The sequence below is a fragment of the Euleptes europaea genome, chromosome 8, assembly GCF_029931775.1.
Source record: "Euleptes europaea isolate rEulEur1 chromosome 8, rEulEur1.hap1, whole genome shotgun sequence".
Taxonomy (NCBI): domain Eukaryota; kingdom Metazoa; phylum Chordata; class Lepidosauria; order Squamata; family Sphaerodactylidae; genus Euleptes; species Euleptes europaea.
This window is the reverse complement of record NC_079319.1, coordinates 10,041,325-10,064,538: the sequence shown is the minus strand read 5'-3', so window position 1 is coordinate 10,064,538 and position 23,214 is coordinate 10,041,325. Positions and strand designations below refer to the sequence as shown.

General features: G+C 44.3%; 1 protein-coding gene across 1 annotated transcript in view; it reads right to left on the bottom strand.

The window, feature by feature from the left end:
• Window positions 1–22,468, bottom strand: part of NDRG1 (N-myc downstream regulated 1) — a 32,988-nt gene extending 10,520 nt beyond the window's left edge. The window contains exons 1-10 of the mRNA XM_056853981.1: window positions 22,399–22,468; window positions 21,733–21,768; window positions 9,901–10,006; window positions 8,433–8,553; window positions 5,846–5,908; window positions 4,231–4,291; window positions 3,334–3,420; window positions 2,766–2,822; window positions 1,686–1,789; window positions 839–895 (exon numbers count right to left, since the gene is read on the bottom strand). Coding sequence (XP_056709959.1) covers window positions 839–895; window positions 1,686–1,789; window positions 2,766–2,822; window positions 3,334–3,420; window positions 4,231–4,291; window positions 5,846–5,908; window positions 8,433–8,553; window positions 9,901–10,006; window positions 21,733–21,768; window positions 22,399–22,461 — 755 coding nt within the window. The 5' untranslated portion in view covers window positions 22,462–22,468. The remainder of the gene's footprint in view (window positions 1–838; window positions 896–1,685; window positions 1,790–2,765; window positions 2,823–3,333; window positions 3,421–4,230; window positions 4,292–5,845; window positions 5,909–8,432; window positions 8,554–9,900; window positions 10,007–21,732; window positions 21,769–22,398) is intronic.
• Window positions 22,469–23,214: the final 746 nt, after the last annotated feature.

Here is a 23,214-nt window from a genome sequence, read left to right as displayed (position 1 = left end):
GCCTTTAAGACTAACAAAGTTTATATTCAACATAAGCTTTCATGAGTCAGACCTCACTCTCTGACTCATTAAATCTTATGCTAGAATAAACTTTGTCTTAAAAGGGCCTCTTGATTTCTGCTTTAGTGTTAAAACATGGAAGCGGCTGCTTGCACAACCTGGCACATTGGGGACCCCCAGACAGGCTTGCAGCAACAAGCAGGGGGCCGTATGAAGAGCGGTTAAAACACTTAGGGCTGTTTAGCTTGGAAAGAAGGCAGCTAAGGGGAGACATGATAGAGGTCTATAAAATTATGCATGATTTGGAGAGAGTGGACAGGGAGAAGCTTTTCTCCCTCTCCCATAATACTAGAGTGCGGGGTCATCTGCTGAAGCTGGAGATCCAAAACAGATAAAACGACGTATTTCTTCACACAATGAATACTTAAATTGTGGAACTCCCTGCCCCAGGATGTAGTGATGGCTGCCAACTTGGAAGGCTTGAAGAGGGGAGTGGACATGTTCATGGAGGAGAGGGCTATTCATGGCTGCTAGTCAAAATGGACACTAGTCATGAATGCATCCCTATTCTCTCCAGGATCAGAGGAGCATGCCTATTATATTAGGTGCTGTGGAGCACAGGCAGGATAACGCTGCTGCAGTCGTCTTGTCTGTGGGCTTCCTAGCGGCACCTGGTTGGCCACTGTGTGAACAGACTGCTGGACTTGATGGACATGGTCTGATCCAGCAGGGCTTTTCTTATGTTCTTAACAAGACATTCAAAGCATTCAAGAACCTCGGAAGAATAAATCCCATTTCCTGCACACATGGGGGGACATTGAATACAACCAATACTTACTGTAGAGTAACAACGTGCGTACCGGGCACAGGGCGCTCAATTTCTAGATCTCTTCGGCTGAAAAAATGAAGAGACAGCTATTGAGCTTGAGGGTTTTATGGAGCTGTGTATTTTTTTTTCTCCCTTGAAGCAGGAATAGCTAGTCTCGATGCAGCGGTTGCAACATGTGACAAGAGGTTCACATGCAATATCTAAAGAATATTTATAGACCGTGGAGACTTGTCTTCGGCTTATGCATCTAAGCCCTCAAAATTGTTACAAAAGCTTGAACATGTGGCCAGAGCCCAATGCTTAAAGCCACAGCACATAGGAGGACGCCACATTTATTACCATTTCAGATTCCAAGCTCACTCACTCTGTTCTTCCCCCTCTGACCACCTGACTCTCCTTAAAAGGGATCAAAAAAAGCTGTGGAGTATTTCAGTTGGTAATAGGGTTACCAACCTCCAGGTACTACTGGAGATCTCCTGCTACTACAACTGATCTCCAGCCGATAGAGATCAGTTCCCCTGGAGAAAATGGCTGGTTTGGTCATTGGACTCTATGGCATTGAAGTTCCTCCCCCCAACCCTGCCCACTCTTCAGGCTCCACCCCAAAAACCTCCCACGGATGACAAAGAGCGGCCTGGCAACCCTAGTTGGCAATCAGGACACTTGAAATCCAAATGCAGGTTGAAGCACTCAGCTTTCTGACTTTTAAAAGTCCAGGTGCTGAAACCAACATAAGGAACTGGAAAAGAAACGAGTGGTAATAAGTGGTAACAACGAGCAGTCTGAGGCTTCATAGCTGGTTCCCCTCACAGAGCTTCAGAGTTCAAGAAAGCGAGGTGACTGAACAGGAGGTTACCTGCTGTAGGAGTTGACGAAGAGGTGCAGATTGTTCTGATTCATGTCATTGATGATGTGCTGGCGGTAAGTACTGATCAAATCCTGGTTGTTATGAATCTCTTCCTAGATTGAAGAGAAGTTCATATCAAGTATCGCCAACAAACCAGAATGACCCTTTGGTGAAACTCAGTGCAAACGCTTGGTTAACATGGACAGCTTCCAGACAAGGGTGGGAAAACATCCCACTGCCCATGACAGCTGCAAGCGGGGCCTAACACTTCCCCATTTCCGTGCCACTTGCTGTTGCTGCCACCCATCAACCCTCTGGCTCCTCCCCTTTTTCACTCATCACGCCTGCCCCCGGAGACCCAGAACCCCCACTCCCCTTACTGAGTCATGCTGTTGAACTACAGTGCAGTTTGGCTGATAAAATGCTTGGGGGGGGGGGACACAACAGTGACCTGTCCCATTCTATTTTGAAACAGAAGCTTATCTCTGCCCTCTCTTTGCAGTGGTGACAGAGGAAGTATTCATTCGGCAGGGGCCGTGGCTCAGAGGTATAGCATCTGCTCGGCATGCAGAAGGTCCCAGGTTCAATCCCTGGCATCTCCAGTTGAAAGGACCAGGCAGTAGGTGATGTGAAAGACCTCAGCCTGAAACCCTGGAAGGCTGCTGCCCGTCAGAGTAGGCAATGCTGACCTTGATAGACTGAGGGTCTGATTCAGTATAAGGCAGCCCCCACCCCCAGCCACTCCAAAGATTCCCTTTTATACCAAGGCAAAGCTCAGGAATGCCACAAGTCATGTTCAGAACTAGCGCAATCCCACACAGATGCTCCCCTTTGATCTGGGGGCTTCCTGCTTTCCTATGCAGGGGAAAAGACCTCAAGTCAAAGCAGTTGTGTAATAACTGTCTGTATACTACAAAAGATGGCTTTCACTCCATACCAATACTCAATCACAATACCCTCGATCACCAACAGTACTATACATATCATAGAGCTACAAAACGGATCTCATATTTTGCTCACTGCAACACAATATTCAAATCGCAGCATCATGAACAAGAATCCAAAAACCTCACTGGAAAACATTTTTACCTTGCCAAACAGATGTGAAATGACCAAATCTGGCATGGCATGAGTCCATCCAGAAATCTATAGAGTTAAAAAAACAAAACCCAGAACTGTTAACTCACTTTACAGCCTCCTCACAGGTTGCACATAGTGTCAAGTCACATTAATCATACCATGCTAAAAGGTTCTTTATATGCACTGAACAGGCCAAAAGTTCATTGGTTATAAAATATACCTAAATGGATGCAATCATCATGGTTTCAATACTGCCGTGAAGACAAAGGACTGTGTTAATAACTTTGCAGTTAGAAGATACTGCTGAGAAACTACACTGTTCCCTGGTTCTGAAAGTGTTGAGATTAAGGGGCATAATGTGTGGAAACTGATTCACTACAAGCCATACGATTGTGTTTCAGATGCCCTTGTACAGTTCATAGAGAACCCTAAAGCAGTCCTTACAAGGCCGCAGCTGCATTTTAACAGTGCTTGCAAAATAAATTGGTCCACATTGCACACAATGCAGAGTTTGAATAGCTAAAGTGAAAGTATTTGCATGTTTAAAAATCAGGCTTCAAACAGATGCAATTTTTACCTTGGTTGCTGCCCAATCCATCCATCCTTCCGCACAGGGGTTGACATTAATAAGAACGAGGCCTTCTATCATATCAGGATGGTTAAGCTGCAGATTGAAGAATCAGGTGAACAGATAGACAGGTGCATTGGAGAAGTAAAATAAAAGGAAGACTCTTTAAATTTAAAAAAAAATTAGGCACACACCCATACCTTTATTTTAAAGGCAAAAGAGAGCTGAAATTTGACTTTGGAAAATGCTCGGCTGAATCACTTTCTCAGTCCCCATGTCCCAGAATTAGATTAAGTGGAAATCTACAGGCCACACTAAGGTACACACGTGCTAGCACTGGGTTAGCAGAGCCGTGCTGCTGTGTGAAATAGATGAACAGCTGCCTGCTTTAATGGGAGGGTGATGAAGAAGAGGAGTTGATTTTTATATGCCAACTTTCTCTACTGCTTAAGTAAGAAGCAAACCGGCTTACAATCACCTTCCCTTCCCCTCCCCACACCCTGTGAGGTAGGTGAGGCTGAGAGAGCTCTAAGAGAGCTGTGACTAGCCCAAGGTCACCCAGCTAGCTTCATGTGTAGGAGTGGGGAAACAAATCCAGTTCACCAGATTAGCCTCCCCCGCTCATGTGGAGGAGTGGGTCCACCGCTCTCAACCCCAACCACCACGAGGAAGGATTGCAAAGAATTGCCATCTTGATAGAGACCTTTGTTAATCTGATCCACACAGCTTTTACTACATAAATGTTCAGAGGAGGAAGTTACAGGTTTTGATGGGGTTTTTTAGAAGTAGCCCCATGCTAGCCAGCAAGCATTCTAAAAGCAGCAATGGAGGAAGGGTGGGGGATCGCAGAGCCTAGGCGTGCACAATACGGCGGCCAAGATTTCAGAAATGTCCTGCAACACTTACAGCAAATCTGGTTAAGATGTAGGCACCAGCTCCAGTTCCCATTCCAATCACACTTTTCAGTCTACAAAGGACAGTTACGAATAACAACGTGAAACTCAACAAAGGGCTTCTAGACCACGTTCTACTTTCAAACAGTTTCCTGTCATATCTGTTTCATAATAAATTGCACTTAGTATTGGTCTATGCCCTACTGGAAGCTGAGCAGATGCGTTAGTATGCAATATTCTCTCCCCGCCCACCAACAATAGCAAGCCTTAGAGCAACATGATCTTTAATCTCCAGAGACCAAAACCTTTAAAGCAGCATGACTCAACAGGACCATAACATCTTGGTTCTGCTCTTAGAATGTACAATGACACTGGAAGTTTGCACATGGAGCCTGTTATCATTCTCCTCCCACCACCCCTCCAAAACAGGCAGGCTGCAAACCATCGAATAAAGCTGTCATAATGATCACGGTTGACTGAGGAGATACACTTGGCATAAGTACACATACACATGAACACATAAAGCTGCCTTCTACTGAATCAGACCCTTGGGCCATCCAATTCAGTATCGTTTACTCAGACCAGCAGCAGCTCTCCAGGATCTCAGGCAGAGGTCTTTCACATCACCTACTTGCCTGCCTGGTTCCTTTAACTGGAGATGCCGGGGATTGAACCTGGGACCTTCTGCAAGCTCTACAACTGAGCCACAGTCCCTTCCTAGTCATGCTTTAAAGTAGTTTAGACTGGCAGGCTTATTGGTTGGTGTGATACTCAGCAAAGCCTAAGTCCCCATACTCAAAACATTGCCTTAGACATGTTTGATGCGTTGGTTATAAATCTGCCCATCTAACCCCCCCACCTTCAAGTAGAACTGGTTAGATTACTTTTCATTGGCTAAGTTTTTGCCCAAGTGAATAGCCACAGAGAAGTGGGGCAGCTCGCTGTACCTTTCACCCATAACACATAACCAAATCCCTTGAAACAAGACTAATCTAGAATGGGATCCCAATTCTTACACCATTCTTTAAAAAGCAAATATTGTCGTCATTTTTCAAAAAGAGACAGTGAAACCATACCGACAATTTCAGTTAGCCAAGTGGTAGGCCTAAGCATATTTCAGGTATCAGTTCAAGAGTCGGAATTCTTAGCCATTCAAAAAGCTGCAAAGGGCTTTTCACAAAGGCTTTTCACAAGCTGGAGGATGTACCAGTAGTTTCCTATTCAACAGTTAAATCTTAACAATCAGCACTGCGGCTCCACCACAGCAAATATAATCTAAAAGTATAGGGAGAGGCAATAAAATTTAACCGTCAAGTGCAAAACGGTGTAAGGGAATGAAAATACATTAGGTAAACAAATCTGTCGTAGCAGAAGCTGCCACCTGCCCCTCCCCCTGCCCGATTATACAGTGATTTTTGCAGTTACTGCTGAGAGCCCTATAGATTTAAACTATAATGCACAATGAATGCCGGAGTCACCACACTATCAATAATCCTCAAAGAATCAAACAGCAGCCCTAAAGGTGTTAGCTTTTTTTTTGGTGTATGTGTGGGGTGGGGGGAGATTTTCTTGTGCAATAGAAAAAAAACCCTGGGTGACTTAACTATTAGCAAAAACCTTTTACTCACCCAAACTGTTTTAGGATTCCAGGCAGCATTTCCGCAAGTTGGTCCATGGAAGGGTACATATATCTATTAAAGACAATAATTGAAGCATCACAATCTGGCCATGTGTTAAATCTCTTAAAGGAAGGACTACATTTCCTATATAAGCAATAGAAGAACCCAAACCCATCTCATTCAAGTTCGCTGGCCACGGAGGACAGCAGTGCTTGACTGCCTAAAACGGAGACTTAAGGCTGCCTTCGGACATCATTATATGATCAAACCCCAGTTGTGATATCCAAATGCAGATAGTCCAGCTGGGACCAAATTGAGATTTTCATCTAGGGGTTCATTTACTAGCCGCGCTTGAAAGAAATTTCTGCTTCCCATACTGTCCAGAGTCTGCCCAAGGAGGCAGTTTGCACCAACTGGGTGACATCTCAATACATGTCACCTCTTGTGGCTGGCCACAGAGACAGCAGAACAGGAGGGATGCCTTCAGTGATAGGAAGCAGAATAGAAAAAGGAGACACCTGATGTGCACAACGGCATTTGTGACATCTGGCAGGTCAGCAGTCTGATGCACAAAACAGTTTAAACCAGTTAGGGGTGGGCTATGCCTGACAGCTTAGGGCACCACCGAATGCAACATTTTCTATGTACACAGTTGCAGGTACTTTGTGTCATGTCCATCTGGTTTGCCTACTCGGCATGGAGGTCATTGCTCCTTATGTACAGAAGGAAACTTACTTACCTTGTCGTTCAGGTTAGGGAGCTGTCAAGCTCTTTCCATTACCCTCCTCAGCCGTAAACCATACGGCCAACTAAGTGCCCTAGTAATGCCTCACAAAGGTAAAACTGCCCCACAAAGGTTATTTATTAAGACCACCAGCTTCTTTCTATAATGCAGGAGCCATGACCTCCAGGTTAAGTGGCTTAAGCAGACAGATATGATACTTGCAAATTATCTGGAAGTGTACATGTGGTGTTAGTAGAGGTTAGGCCAACAGATATTGGTGCTTCCAAAGGCTGCATATGCCACAGAAGCCACATTCCTATGCTTGGACCTAGCCTTGTAAACACTAAACATTACTTGACATGCAGAAGGCCCCAGGTTCAAAATCCGGCATCTCCTGTTAAAGGGACTAGGCAAGAAGGTGATGTGAAAGACCCCTACCTGAGACCCTGGAGAGCCACTGCCTGTCTGAGCAGACAATACTGACTTTGATGGAACTAGAGTCTGATTCAGTACAAGGCAGCTTTATGTGTTCAATCACTTTCCTATAATGGGATATCCTTTTTATTGTACCAGGCACATGCTTAAGGACTGTGGAGGACAGCGCACCGTTAATGCACAAAACATTTTGTGAGCATCCACAAAACTATAGTGAGCCACGTTTGTAGCTGCATGCAGAAAAGTACAGGTGGCAGGAAGGTGGGAACTGCCGTAGCTCTTTGTCCCATGGACATGTGAATTTGTCATCATGTGATATGCATGAAAAGCTCCTACAAGGAGACCCTAAATGCAAGTCAGAGACTGCCACAGCTCAAAAGTCCTAATGATATTTAGAAAGCAACACTCATGGAGGAGCTTTGACTTATGGGAAGAAAAAAGGAAAAATGCAGATGCCGTCTCACTGGAAATGGAAGTCTCTCAACCCTTTGGGTCCATTAATACATAGAAAGTAAGCTAGAAGAAGTCATGAAGGAATATGTATCTCCCTAGCAATGGGTTCTGCCTCCTTTGCATGTATTCCTGCTCCCATTACAGATGATATTAATGCCATAATATTTAACACTAGCCTCAAAAAACGTATACGCAAATGAAAATCTTTTTTGAGGCTGGTTTACTTAACCATTTTGGCAATTTGATCTGTTTTCTGGGATGAGTTATTTCCCCCCCCCCCTTTCGATTTTGACCTTGATAATATTTAACACTAGCACGTCAAGCCACCTTGTAAGATTGTTTCTATGTAACATTTGCAGACTCACCTGGATGGCCCAAGTTAGCCTCATTTTTTTCACATCTCAGAAGCTAAGCAGGGTCAGCCCTGGTTAGTACTTGAATGGGAGACCACCAAGGAATATTAGGGTTGTTAATGCAGAGGCAGACAATGGCAAACCACCTGTGTTAGTCTCTTATCTTGAAACCCCTACTGGGTTGTCGTAAGTCACATGAACACATGAAGCTGCCTTATACTGAATCAGACCCTTGGTCCATCAAAGTCAGTATTGTCTACTCTGACCAGCAGCAGCTCTCCAGGGTCTCAGGCAGAGGTCTTTCACATCACCTTCTTGCCTAGTCCCCTTAACTGGAGATGCTGGGGATTGAACCTGGGACCTTCTGCATGCCAAAACAGGGGTCTTCCACATCCCCTACTTGCCTAGTCCCTTTAAATGGAAATGCTCGGGATTGAACCTGGGACCTTCTGCATGCCAAGACAGAGGTCTTTCACATCACCTATTTGCCTAGTCCCTTTAACTGGAGATGCTGGGGATTGAACCTGGGACCTTCTGCATGTCAAGCAGATGCTCTACCACTGAGCCACAGCCCCTCCCAGTTGCAACTTGACAGCACTTTACACACACAATATTTGCAGAACCAGCTTACCCAGCTGGAAAAGAGGCGGCCCCATCCTGCTGTCCAGGGGCATCCACGTGGCAGACGGCGAAGTGCTGTGTGATCTCCTGCATATCTTCGAAATTGAAGAGGGGGTTGAAGCATGTTTTATCTTGAGGAAAGAGCAAATAACGTCTATGTGAGTATGAAGAATGAATGTTCACCATGCAGTTGGGGAACGTGAGCACAACTAACATCCGAAACAGCAGATAAGCATGAGGAGTGTTTGACCAGCCCCAAGCCTGAACAGATTTCACAAGCTCTGAATACTTTTATATGGAACTCCTGACCAAACACCTATTTTGTTTTAATTTAACCTCCCCAGTTTACACATCTATAGTGCTAAACTTCCCTTACCTTTATTTCTACCTGCTTAACCCAAAATAAATGAAATGAGCGTTCCAACTATCTCAAGCTTCTCCTAGTTAAGAAAAGGCAGTGGCCGAGTCACACGACTGAGATCAAAGAAAAGTATACAAGGTATACAGAAATTTTTCTCTTTCACCCATAAAACTTGGGGTCATTCTAGGAATCCAACTGCAGTAGATTCAGGACAGTCTAAAGGGAGCAGGCTCTTTGAGGAACCTTGCAGGAAGTTCTCATTGCGGCAAAAGATACTGGTTATCTTAAAGCCTCTCTCATTTCCATTCAGTATGTGACTTAAGAAAATCTAAGAAACCAAAGCTGCCTTTAATAAAGGGCTTTCCCCCCCCTATGTTAACAGGCCATGCCTACAAGACTGACTTTAGAAAAATGTGTGTAGCACGTACCCTAACCTATCCTTGAGCCAGATGATTCAGTTCCTGAATCTGTATTCCAAATGAAGATTTTTGTCTTAACTTTGGATTCTTCTACACCTTAACGTTAAGACTTTCCCACCTCCATTGCCTTCTCTCCCTCTCATTTCAATCCTCCTCCATGAGGCCTCACAACTCAAACTGGATCACTGGAACTCAGGGAAGCTAGGCCAATGATCCATATAGTCCAGGATCTTGTTTCCAACAGTGGCCAGTCATGGCATATGCCAGATCACAAGAAGGACCCCTTGGAGTTCACTTCTGACTGCTCCCCAGCATCTGAAAGTCAGAGGTGTTCTGCCTCTGAACCCAGAGATCCCATTCCACTGTTGTGGCTGACAGACAACAGTAGACTGATCCTGTCCACCTTGCTTAAATTAATCTAAACCAGAGGCCATTTCTATATCTTGGGGCTGAGATGTAAGTCAGCTGTATGTTGTATGGAATAATACTTTTCTTGCATGTTTGCTGCAATAAATCATTCTTGTTCACAGCAGCTAACCTGCTAACCTATCTGACCTGTCCTGGGGATTGCTTGCTTAAGCATGTGTGTTGTTTGAACTAGATCAGGCTGCAGAATGCAAAGCCATTGCAATAAGTGGCTCTCCGTGTGCATTAAATCATGAGAGAAGGGCCAAGCCATAGCCAGCGATCAAACTTACGATTGAGTCCAATATCATGATATGTCAGAATGGCAGGCCTGTTCCCTCTGGGAGTCCCACACATGGTGACGTGGACAGACCCATGAACCGTTTCAACATCTTGTTCCTGCAGGAGAGAAGGACTGTTAGGTTGTTGTTGTTTTTTGTCTGTTTACACCCCTCTTATCTGCTAGCCAAAAAAACGCAGAAAAATCTTCTACCTCCGACAAAGACTTCAAGTACCCCTTTAATTATCTGATACATCAAAACCTCTTAAAGGTGCTGTTCTGGAACCTATCCACTAGCGCTGTTACATCCAGCAATAAAATCCTGACTGATACCACCATAAGCTGGGGCTTCCAGTGTTGCAGAATACTATGCCAAGTGCAAGGAAACATCTTGGCCAGGCTTTCTGGCTGAACGCAGTGTACACACTGGCACACATAATGTCCGGGATGGTCATATTGAACAAAGAGATTCAAATAGGTGTTTGCCCTCTACATTTTACAAGGAAACGGTCTGTTAAAAATACCGGAAAAAGCTCTACACTATCAGGCATGTTTCATTATGCTGAAAAGATAACTTGTCCTATTTTAGATCCAGAGCAGGTGATGTAGCAACCATGCCAAAGCAGGTCTGGGTGTGGCCAATGCCTGGATTACGGAGGCCACCAGAAAACGATGGCCATTTAGCAGGGCTGTTTCCCTGCGGTCACCCCGTTGACTGCTTCAGGGCTTCCTTTTGATTATGCATGCCTTTTCCGACCGTCATAGGTCACCTCGTGCTCCTCACTGTTTTAGCCAGAATCCAGAAAACGTGGGCAAAACGTGCATCTGGAAAAATGGGCAAAATACGCAGAAGTGTGTGGGGACAGCGAGGCGATCTCTGTCGGTCGGGAAAGGCATGCATAATTAAAAGGAAGCCCTGAAGCAGTCGGTGGGGTGACAATGAGGGAAACAGCCCTGCATAAATGGCCCTTATATATATATCACCTTGAGTCCCCTAGAGAATAGGCAGGGCAAATGCAATGAATAAATCCTCCTCTGAATGCTGAGTAAGTCTGAGATTTATGTTAGAATTTTAGAGTCCACAGTAGGCGAGTGAAGAGGATTCTCTTCCACTTCTAGACTTGAACACTCAAAACACACCTTAAAACACATGTCTGAAATGAGAAGATCCAAATGTAGAGAAATATTGTTTGTACTGTTACCTCCATGTGGGATTAATATATGAACTATTATTAGAAAGCCAATGGATAGGTAAAAGAGACTGGGTGTGGCTACAAGTCTTGCAATCCTTGACAAATTTTACAGGTAATTGCTAGGAATTTATTCTACTAATATCCATTGGTACTTATGCCAGGACCTTCCTCTACATTGCCATGAACGCTCACCTTCGGATACCTTCAAATTTACAACTTGCTCTCAAACAATGTGAGATGGACAGTCAAAAAGCAAATTATGAGATTGTTGATCAATAAGTCAAACAAGCCAAACCAATCAACAGTTAGACCAGATTAGATCACTTAAAGGTATTCCTACAGTACTATACAATGGGTTGGATCCAAACTAATCTGACAATTTCCACTGATCCCCTGATCCATTGCAGAACCCTCTCATGTAATTCCTCAAGGTCCACTATTTCCCCAGAGCAGTATTTTGTGGGAATCAGTGGGAGGCAGGAAAGTCCCATTCTGCTGCTAGAAAATGTAGTTCAGATCCAAACAAATGTTTGCACAAAGCACTTATTTTTTGCCGTATGTGAGAGACCTTAAAATATGAAGCTCTTTCAGGACCACATAACCAGGAATGAGATGTGCCCCCCCCCAAAAAAGAAAAAAGCTACAAAACTATCTTGCAATAAAAGGGTTCATCCAATTCCACGCCAGTATTATTCAGAAGCACTTCAGTATACAGGTACTTTGCAACTGAATCAGCCTTTACGTTTTCCAATCCAGAGTTACAAGTTGAATGATCCATTTCAGTTATCACCGTCCCTCTCCCTCTGAAATACTTACATCGTTATGCAATAAATAGGCAGTATCTTCAACATCCAGCACCATCTTTAGACAGTGCAGTTTGATATCACAAGGAGTCCGGCGAGAAACTAAGGGTCAGGTTTTCCTTGGGGACTCTGGTAAGCTGGGTTATATAGCCAAGCCGTTCTGCCTAAGCCCACGCCTCCCACAATGCATCTCCGAAAAACTAACACAAACTAGTTCAGAAAGACGTCATTCTTAAGTAGGATTTAAGACAGGTTTGACCGCAAGAACCCATTCCGTATAGCACAGACAACTGGGGTGGGGGGCTGGGAGGAGCGACGGCAGGGAGGAAACAATCAGGACCTTTGCGGATAACGCAACTGGTATCTGCTGTGTGGCTTTTAGCACAGGCTTTGAGTTCTCCGCATAAGTGGACCAAGGATCGCCTTGCTGCTAGGTGATAAAAGAGCTCCAGGTAATTCAGGGAACGACCCCTGCCTGCCTTCTCTTTGTCAGCATCGTATGAAAACAAGAAGCTGCTGAGCATTACTTTAAATGCTGACAAAACTACGTTCCGGTACAAGCTCTTGGGCGCTACAGTCCTCTTTGTCAGATGCAACGCAGGGGCGCTTCACTAGGCAGACCTTTGGAATCGTATGAAAAGTAAAAAAACAAAGACAAGGTCAAGGAGTTATGAAATCGAGGAAGTGCAGGGGGAAATGTAATCATTTCTGCCACCCCGCTCCATAAACAGACAATGGGGAGAGGGGCAGCTCACGGTTTAATCACAGCTTTTTGAGGTGCTCCTTCGGTGTAGGAGAGACACATTCCTACAGACGACATTGAAGTGAAGAGACCGCATGCAGGAGCTGCTCACCATAATGAACGCAGCTACCAGGGGGCAGGATTTACTGCGCCAAGCGATTATTTTGTGCTAACCTCTAGAGGTCAGGATATACCCTGGGACTGTCAATTTAAACTATTTATAAACCCATTATATGAATCGCTCCAACCAACCCTCTCGGAATAAACGGAGCTGTCAGGAGGGGGAAGTTAATACGTCTGCGTACCATGCTGAGCAAGCATTGCTTTTTGATGGTGCCCTCACATTCGGCAATGTGTGCGTGAGAGCATTAGAACTGAGAGGAGGTGCAGAAAAGAGCAACCAAAATGATCAGGGGGCTAGAGCAACTGCTCTATGAGAAGCGGTTAAAACGCTTAGGGCTGTTCAACTTGGAAAGAAGGTGGTTAAGGGGAGACATGATAGAGGCCTATAAAATTATGCATGGTATGGAGAGAGTGGACAGGGAGAAGCTTTTATCCCTTTCCCATAATACCAGAACACAGGGTCATCTGCTGAAGCTGGAGGGTGAGAGATTCAAAACTGACAGAAGGAGGTATTTATTCACACAACACATAGTTAAACTGTGGAACTCCCTGCCCCAGGATGTGGTGATGGCTGCCAACTTGGAAGGCTTTAAGAGGGGAGTGGACATGTTCACGGAGGAGAGAGGTATTTATGGCTACTGGTTAAAATGGATACTAGTCATGACGCATACCTATTCTCTCTAGGATCAGAGGAGCATGCCCATTATATTAGGTGCTGTGGAACACAGGCAGGATGGTGCTGCTGCAGCTGTCTTGTTTGTGGGCTTCCTAGAGGCACCTGGTTGGCCACGGTGTGAACAGACTGCTGGACTTGATGGGCCTTGGTCTGATCCAGCAGGGCTTCTCTTATGTTCTTATGAGACTGCCAATGGGGTGAGAAAGACCCAGGCAAAATTGGCGGCTCATGTGGAATTGGCAGTCCTTAGTAAAGACCAAAGTTCAATAACCTCTGATACACATGCTCCAATATTCCTGCATGGATTAAAAAACAAACAGACCAAAAGTGACCCTTTTTTTGGACAGCTGTAGCTTTTGGTGTTGAGAAGATAACCTGATGAGCCCGCCCACAGCCCTCACATGAAATATTGTTAAGCAGCAGCCCTGAAAACAGATGTCAAGCTAAGTCCTCATACTGCCCACTGACTGAAGCACTCGCTGTGGCGTGCATGTAAAGCAAGAGGGAGCTCCTCCTCCATTACACACACACAAGACATGCTGCAAGTAGCTAGAGCCCATCACAAATATCCCCCACTCCATGTGTTTAGGGGAGGTCCATCTCTCTCTCTTATCATGTATGAATTGAATCATTTGTCACTGGAGAGCAGAGCACATAAAGTGGCAAGCTGGGCCTCAGCTTCATTACATAGATGCTGGACCTTTGGGGAACTTTGGTTCTTGTAGGTTATCCGGGCTGTGTGGCAGGCATCTTCAGAGGAGTAACACTGAAGGACAGTGTCTCTCCTCTGAAGATGCCTGCCACAGCTGCTGGCGAAACGTCAGGAAAGAAAATACCAAGACCACGGTCACACAGCCCGGACAACCTACAAGAACCAATGAACTCTGACCGTGAAAGCCTTCAACAATATTTTGGGGAACTTTTTAAGAAAAAGACGAAGAGCTGGCTTTTATATGCCAACTTTCTCTACCACTTAAGGAAGAAGCAAACCAGCTTACAATCATCTTCCCTTCCCCTCCCCACAACAGACACCCTGGGAGGTGGGTGGGGCTGAGAGAGCTCTAAGAGAACTGTGACTAGCCCAAGATCACCTAGCTGGCTTCATGTGGAGGAGTGGGGAAACTAACCCGGTTCACCAGATTAGCCTCCGCCGCTCATGTGGAGGAGTGGGGAATCAAACCCGGTTCTCCAGATTAGAGTCCATCGCTCCAAGCCGCTGCTCTTAACCACTACACACTACAGTGTATAGATTCTAACTGCTCCCTTCAGGAACTACGATGTTGATAATTAAAGACTCCACTGCTGGATTGAGAACTGAATATTTTCCCATGTAAGAGCAAGAGGTTACTTGCTAAGGAATTCAAGAGAACACCCAAGCACACACCCAAATCAAAATCTTTTCACCATGTCCAAGTTTCCAGATTCACAGTATGACTGAACTAGAGATACGCCAATATGATTTTAGCAAGTATTCCCCCTCCAAACGGGTTACATGCTGAAAACAGATGGCGGGCACATCCTAATAAACAACGACGTTACAGTAAGAGGCTCTTTACTGACCGATCTGTATTAAAACACTATATTGAAAAAAAAAATCCAAGGTACACTAAGCCGATAGAAGGATAAAGACAAATGTGCCATCTGTTCGTGCATCTCTCAATTTTAAAAAGGAATGTTCCTGCTCGGTAGTCTAATAACTGCACGCAAATGTTAAACAAACAGAAAACTGAGGGAGGCCATTTCCATTTTGAACTATGGCCGTTAAGCAGTTCAAGTGACAATGGTTTTCATTAGCAGATAAAATTGTATGCCAATTCCAAATGAACATCAAGAGGAACTCACTAATGGCTATGCACTCTGAGACCAGCTTCTTTTGTTTGGCATAAAATCACATGCCACTAACCCGGCTTGTCTAAAATGCCACAGCAACGCATGTTATATTCAGATAATTCCCCCCCCCCCTTCAAAAGTGTCTCCTAAGTCTCTCTATTTAGAGTCAGTTCACACAATGCATGTTCATCGCTTGTCTATTGGCATCAGCTGGTAACTTACATGCATGAAGAAGCAGCTACCAACAGGACACCATAGACAGTATCTTTTGTATCAGTTGATGTCAGCTTAAGCAGAATACTTTAAAAAACTGAGTCCATTTATATTTTCAGCTAAAGGACATCGTGAAATGAGAGAACCAGCATGGTGTAGTGGTTAAGAGCAGTGGTTTGATCTGGAGAGGCGGGTTTGATTCCCTACTCCTCCACGAGTGGCGGACACTAATCTGGTGAACTCTATTTGTTCCCCCCACTCCTACACATGAAGTCAAAGTCTAACATTGAGCTAATGTTATTTTTGGAAGTTGTTATCACCACCACCCAATCAGGTCTTCATGGAGATCCTATTGGTAGTGGCCATTGTCTCTACCTTTGCTTGTGACATGAGTGGACCAGAATTAAATTCATACTATAAATCCAGAATTCAGAGCGACTTCAGTGATAGATCTGTGACTGGGCTGTGTCACTTTAATCGGCAGGAGGGGGCTCGCATGATGGAATGTCCCTCCTTTAAAAAAACAGTCCCTACAGACAGAAAGCCCTGACCTGGATGGCCCAGGCTAGCCTGATCTCGTCAGATCTCAGAAGCTAAGCAGGGTCAGCCCTGGTTAGTATTTGCATGGGAGACCACCAAGGAATACCAGGGTTGCTGTGCAGAGGAAGGCACTGGCAAACCACCTCTGTTAGTCTCTTGCCATGAAAACCCCAAAAGGGGTCGCCATAAGTCGGCTGTGACTTGACGGCACTTCACACACACACACAGACAGAAAACGTTTTTGACATCTCTGTGTGAAGAACTTTTCTTGTAAGAAGCAGCATTCAGTCCTGCAAGATCGCACCTGTGGTGTGAAGCAGTATAGACCAGACACAGGTTTACCACCTTCAGTAAGAAGCAGATTTAAGTAGCTTGGATTGCCAGGTAAAATGTACATCACAAGCTTGACTAGCATGGTGCAAAGCACGTACTGTCCTCCAGGCTGCTATATATGGCATCCTTAATGCTATTATACGTGCATGGCATACAGCAGGAGAGATACTAAGGACTCATTTGTTTTTGTTTTTTAGTTCTGCATGCTAGCTGATACAAAGCTCTAGGTTAAATTGTGCATTTTCCCCAGCTTCTTTAAGTACAGACATTTTCCCTCTCCTACCCTCCTCACTGTGTGGAGCCTTCAACTGTTTCCACACAGCCCATCATGCCACGGTACGGCAAAGACTCTAATAAACCAAACACATCGCTTTAGAAAGAGTTCAGCTAATGGTCAGAGGGCCAGGAGGCAGGTTACTTTGAGGCTGCTCGACTCATTTCTGCCACCTACAGCCATATATATGGCAGTAAGCGCATACAACGTCTTCAAGATATAGGCAGATGGAGCCTGGGAGCTTATGGCAAGAAAACAAAGAATTCGGGAAAGCTGCCTAGATCTAGCACAGACACATAACAGTGAAGAGAGCCACAAAACTAAGAACAGTATCATTTTGCTATTTAAGGCATCGTTATGCAACTATTTAAGTTGTGATGTCCTGATTTAACGCAAAATTCATCTTAATGCCTGTACTGTTCCACTCGTATATAAGACACGCTGAATGATACAGTTGCTAAGAACATCTGACTGGGTTTGTGGAGACCCAGGTTAAAATGCCTACTCTGTAGAGTATCTGTGTCAAGAACAATGGGCATTTTCCCACAAGTTGAATAATCCACTTTCAATCTGCTTCCAATGCACTTTGCATCTGGATATTACTGTGTGAAATGACAAAGGCCATTTATGCATAGAAGGTTTTGCCTTAGATTTGCCACTCTTTAGATGCACATTTTCCCCATCCAAATTCTCAAAACTCAACAATAAGCCCCCATGCAGAGTTTTGAAAGTTTGGACGGACAAGGGGGGGGGGAAATACAACAGACTACAATTATACTAAAAACTGAGAAAAAACTAGTTTCCTATTTCTTTTAAATATAGAAAGGGCAGCGGAAAGCTGCCAACATTGCTTCCCTAACGAAGGCAGGAAACTAAACTGGAGCTCTTAGAAAGGAGGGGGTCATTTCCTCCAGGAGACAGGAAGGCCTAAATATTTTTGATTCCTGCCTCCCTAGCAATGAAAGGAAAAGAACCCGAGCTGAAGACGCCTTCCTGCCTCAGAGCGAGAAAATATGCATCTAGAGCACTGGTTCCCAACCGGGGGTCCATGGACCCCCAGGGGTCCGCGAGAACTAAATTAAGGTCCGCGAAACAAAGTTATAAACCCATAATAAATTAATATTTTCAATGAAAAGTTCTCTATTATAAATATATATATTCAAATATTATTCTAAGTTTAACGTTTAACTAACAGTTATGATTAAAGTTTATTTTCAAATTCTCAGAATTTTTATTTTGAACCTTGGGGTCCCTGTACCGAACAAAAAAGTCCTAGTGGTCCCTGGTCAAAAAAAGGTTGGGAACCACTGATCTAGAGAGAGGCAAATCCAAGGCAAAACCTCCCATGCATAAACAGCCAAAATCTACTTGCAAACGATCCTTGAAGTGGTTCTTGTGGGTTATCCGGGCTGTGTAACCGTGGTCTTGGTATTTTCTTTCCTGACGTTTCGCCAGCAGCTGTGGCAGGCATCTTCAGAGGAGTAACACTGAAGGACTGTCTCTCAGTGTCAAGAAGTGGATTGAAAGTCCATTATTCCTTGAAGCGGATTGAAAGTCCATTATTCAGCATGTAGGAAAGTGCCCAATGTCAATTCTGTGTCATACATCTAGGCTGAAAGGGAATGACTGGCCCCTAACCCACTGTCAAACAAAAAAGCTTCACAGTGAGATTACAACCAAAGATTGCTGAACTTAAATTCATTTGCAAATTCAGAACAATGGACCCACCAAGAGCTGATAAGAACACAGGATTCTTATCTCAGTCATCTTGTTTGGGGGCTTTCTAGAGGCACCTGGTTGGCCACTGTGTGAGCAGACTGCTGGACTTGATGGGCCTTGGTCTGATCCAGGAGGGCTTTTCTTATGTTGTTCTCTCTCCACAGATGCTAATTTTCTGCACTTAAGGTTTTCTCACCTGCTCTAATCATGCTGCACCAGCAAGGTGTAGTGGTTAAGAGTGTTGATTTGGAGCAGTGGACTCTGATCTGGTGAACCAGGTTGGTTCCTACACATGAAGCCAACTGGGTGACCTTGGGCTAGTCACAGCTCTCTTAGAGCTCTTTCACCCCCACCTAGCTCACAGGGTGTCTGTTATGGGGAGGGGAAGGTGATTGTAAGCCAGTTTGACTCTTCCTAAGTGGTAGAGAAAGTCAGCATATAAAAACCAACTATTCTTCTCCCTTTGCATCCTGATTCCCTTCTTTGCAACACCTCTCCTACCTTCTGATTTGGACCTACGGCCTCAGCAATCTTTGTACCTACTTAAAGCTGACCTGGATGGCCCAGGAGAGCCTGATCTCGTCAGATCTCAGAAGCTAAGCAGGGTCAGCCCTGGTTAGTATTTGGATGGGAGACCAGGGTTGCTGTGCAGAGGAAGGCACTGGCAAACCACCTCTGTTAGTCTCTTGCCATGAAAACCCCCAAAAAGGGGTTGTCATAAGTCGGCTGCGACTTGATGGCACTTTACACACACAAAGCTGACAAAGGGTGCTTGGACTCTTGAAAGTGTATACTCTGTAAATCTTATTGGTCTTTATGGTGCTACTGGATTCAATTCTTGCTCTTCTTCAGCAGACTAGCATAGCTACGCACCTGAAACTGGCCCATAACCTGTTTCACAGGGCAGTGGAAGACAAAGTCCATGGGTGGATCACCTTAAATTCCTCGAAGGATCATTATAAGAGCTTGAAAGCTATGAGTAATGAAGGTTTTCTGTGCAAAAAAAATGCCTGGGGAGGATTGTGACAGCACATTGCAAGCCATCCTTTTATAAAATCACAGTATCCATGGGGGGAAAGGGTTATCTCTAGAGTTACCCAAGTGGGATAAACAAGCCTTAAAGTCGGTAAAGGCTAAAACAAGAAAAAATGATTTATCGTCATCTTTCCACCATAAACACACTTTAAGAGGTTTGAAGCTTAGACATGGACAAGAAGTAAGACACCGCTGACCAAATACTCCTCACTGTTGTGCTATTTTGAACAGTACCAAAGCCAGGGAACGAAGACCAGATCAAACAAAGATTTGAGCCAAATCCCCAGCAACAACAGAATGTTGCCTGGGAACTGGCTCACGACGCTGTTTAATCTGGTTGCCCTTCCTCAGCTTTGATCATAAAAGAACAAGGATTTGGCCAGCGGTGCTATTTTCCTCACTCAGATTTGAGGTTCAGCAGTTCAAACCCAACAACCCACAGCAGGTCAACAGGAATGCAAGGCTGGAAGAAGGCAGGTGTGCACAAAAACGAAGAGTTGGTTTTCACACCCCGCTTTTCTCTACCTTTAAGCAGTCTCAATGTGGCTTACATTCGCCTTCCCTTCCCCTCCCCACAATAGACACCTTGTGAGATAGGTGGGGCCAAGAGAATTCAGAGAACTGTGACTAACCTGAGGCCACCCATCAGCCAGCGTGGTGTAGTGGCTAAGAACGGTGGTTTGGAGCGGTGGACTCTGCTCTGGACAACCGGGTTTGATTCCCTGATCCTCCACATGAGTGGCGGATGCTAATCTAGTGAACTAGATTTGTTTCCCCATTCCTACACATGAAGCCAGCTGGATGACCTTGGGCTCGTCACAGCTCTCTCAGCCCCACTTACTTCACAGGGTGTCTGCTGTGGGGAAGGGAAGGTGATGGCAAGCTGGTTTCATTCTTCCTTAAGTGGTAGAGAAAGTTGGCATATAAAAACCAACTCTTCATGTGGAGGAGTGTGGAATCAAACCCGGTTCACCAGATTAGAGTCCGCCGCTCTTAACCACTACACTACATTGGGCAGGGCACCTAAGTACAGGCACCTGCCCTCATCATAGTGAGCTTTCCTATCAAGGGAGCTTGTGACTAGTACTTGCGAAGAGCAAGGACTGCAGCAGCACAGTACTAGCAGGCAGGTACACTTTTGTACCCACTACAGACAGAGGCTTTTAAACCGATACAACTGCTTGTCCTTGTTGCTTTGACAGCAGCCAACCAGCCCTTCCAACCAAGATAGGAGGTTTGCAGCACCTTTCATATTAGGAACGGCTGGAGAGTCTGCCACTTCTCAGTCTAGAAGAAAAAAAGATGGCTAAAGGAAGACACGCAGAAGGTCCCAGGTTTAGTCCCCGGCATCTCCAGCCAGAGGGACTAGGCAGGTAGGCGATGTGAAAGACCTCTGCCTGAGACCCTGGAGAGCTGCTGCCAGTCTGTTTCAGTATCATATTGCAATAACATTTTATATGTTTTTCCTAATAAATGTCGAGTCTCTAGTGATTAGTTGTTCGAAAGTCTTCCGTCTTAATTGACCACATTCTTTGTTCTTCCAATTTTGATACCATTTACTGATATAACTACAGAATATTATTTGCTTCATCTTTGACTGTTTGCAAGATTTTATTTTTCCTAAATGATCCATTATATTCTCATAAATTATGAAACCAATTTTCTTTCTTGAACTGTTATGGCAGTAAACATCAACTAGAAAGGTCAATGGTGAAATTGATGGACTTATTCTACTTCTGCACTGAAACCATATTCTTAACAAACCATCTCTCAAAATATGTCTTCCATCTTGAGTGTGAATTGTTCTTAATGACTTCTTAATCGATAAATAGTTATGTATTCCCTCTTTATATTAACTAATTCCAGCTCTACATTCCTTCAATTCGGATCAATCACCCAGTCTGACACCCAGTCTAGTGCGGTAACTTGACGGTACAATTTAATATTTGGTACAGCCAAACCTCCTCTTTTTTCCTATCTTGTAATACAGGCGGAGTATCCCTTATCCAGACTGTTTGGGACCAGAAGTGGTTTATATTTTGGATCTTTCTGTATAATGGAATATTTTAGAATTTTTGCAGATACATAATGATTTATCTTGGGGATGGGACCCAAATTCATGTATGTTTTATATACCCTTTAAACACATTCTAAACATTTTAATAATTTGGTGTACATTGAACCATCAGAAATGCATTTTCCCATATGTGCGCATTGTCTTGCGTGGTTTTTTAGAAGGATCTATTGTAGTGTATTAGCATATTATTTTTAGTCCTATTACTCATAGCACAAACAACCTAGTTCAGAACATACAAGTTAATTACATCTGAATTTAGTTTTCTACCATATGGAAAATACACTTACATGGACACCAAAGTGAGACAGGAGATTTGTGATGACCTAGAAAAATGTTGAACAGTATCATTAATTACACAATAACTTCAAAAGAATCTGGAAGTTGTGATTTAACTTTTATAAGCAAATGCTGCAGGTTTTTAATACTGGTTCTTAGCTGCTTGGAAATGTTTGTTTTCAGATCAAAGTTCTTTTTTCACATTCGCACTTCTTAGACCATGACTTTAAGGTTAAATGAGGACTGTGAGGGCACAGAGGCACCTCGTATGGACACAACAAGCGCTTCCAGTCACGCCAATCAGCAAGAGTGCTGCATAAGAACTTTGCGGCATCGCCCAGTTCCTGCCTCATATGCTTAGGTCACACCAGTGCAAAGCTCATGAAGACCAACAAAGGGGCACTAGGAGGTCAATAAAACCAACCTTGATGGGCTACAGTCTCCCCTACTCCCCATCTAAAATACCTTAGGACATTATTTTGGGTAAAATATGGCAACTGAACATTACTCCTCACCCTGGTCATTACTACTACTTCCCGGTAAGACAGCATGGTACAGCAGACTACTAGCATCTCAGAAGAGAGACAGACATGGGGGTCCTTGTTGAGTCAAGAGAAAGAGTTCCTGCTCTAGACCCATTTAAGAAGCACAGAGCACCGTCACTCAGTTCTGCGTACCTCATCTTTCTCTACTAGAGGCTTCACTTCTGCAATATGCGCTTCTTGGACTTCCACCGACATTGTCAGTAGCTGGTACCTAAACAAAGAAGTCAAAAATATCAATTGAAACTAATATTTGCAACACAAAAGACTAGATTTCTACATTTGTGCAATCGGGTTCTCTTTATACAAAGTTTGGGATAGGTTGAAGGTCAGCATATTTCTAATCATGCGTTTTTAATACATAAGTACAAGAACATAACAACGGCCATGCTGGATCAGATGAAGGCCCATCAAGTCCAGCAGTCTGTTCACACAGTGGCCAACCAGGTGCCCCTAGGAAGTCCACAAACAAGACGATGGAAGCAGCATTGCCTGCCTGTGTTCCACAGCACCTAACATAATAGGCATGCTCCTCTGATCCTGGAGAGAATAGGTATGCATCATGACTAGTATCAGTTTTTACTAGGGGGAACAGTGAAACCTCATAATTATCATTTCACAAGAGATTTTCTGTTACGGAAAGACTTGGTATATTTTGGGCATCTGGACAGAATTTAAATCGGAAAAAGTACACTATACTTACACACAGGGTTGCAAACCTCCAGGTGGAGCCTGGAGATCTCCTGTAATTATAACTGATCTCCAGATCACAGAAATCAGTTCCCCTGGAGAAAATGGCTGTTTTGGAGGCTGCATTCTATGGCATTATACCATGCTGAGGTCCCTCTCCTCCCCATACCCCACCTTCTCCAGGCTCCACCCCCAAATCTCCAGGAATTGCCCAATCCAGAGTTGGTAACTCTATTTAAAGGTAAAGGTAATCCCCTCTGC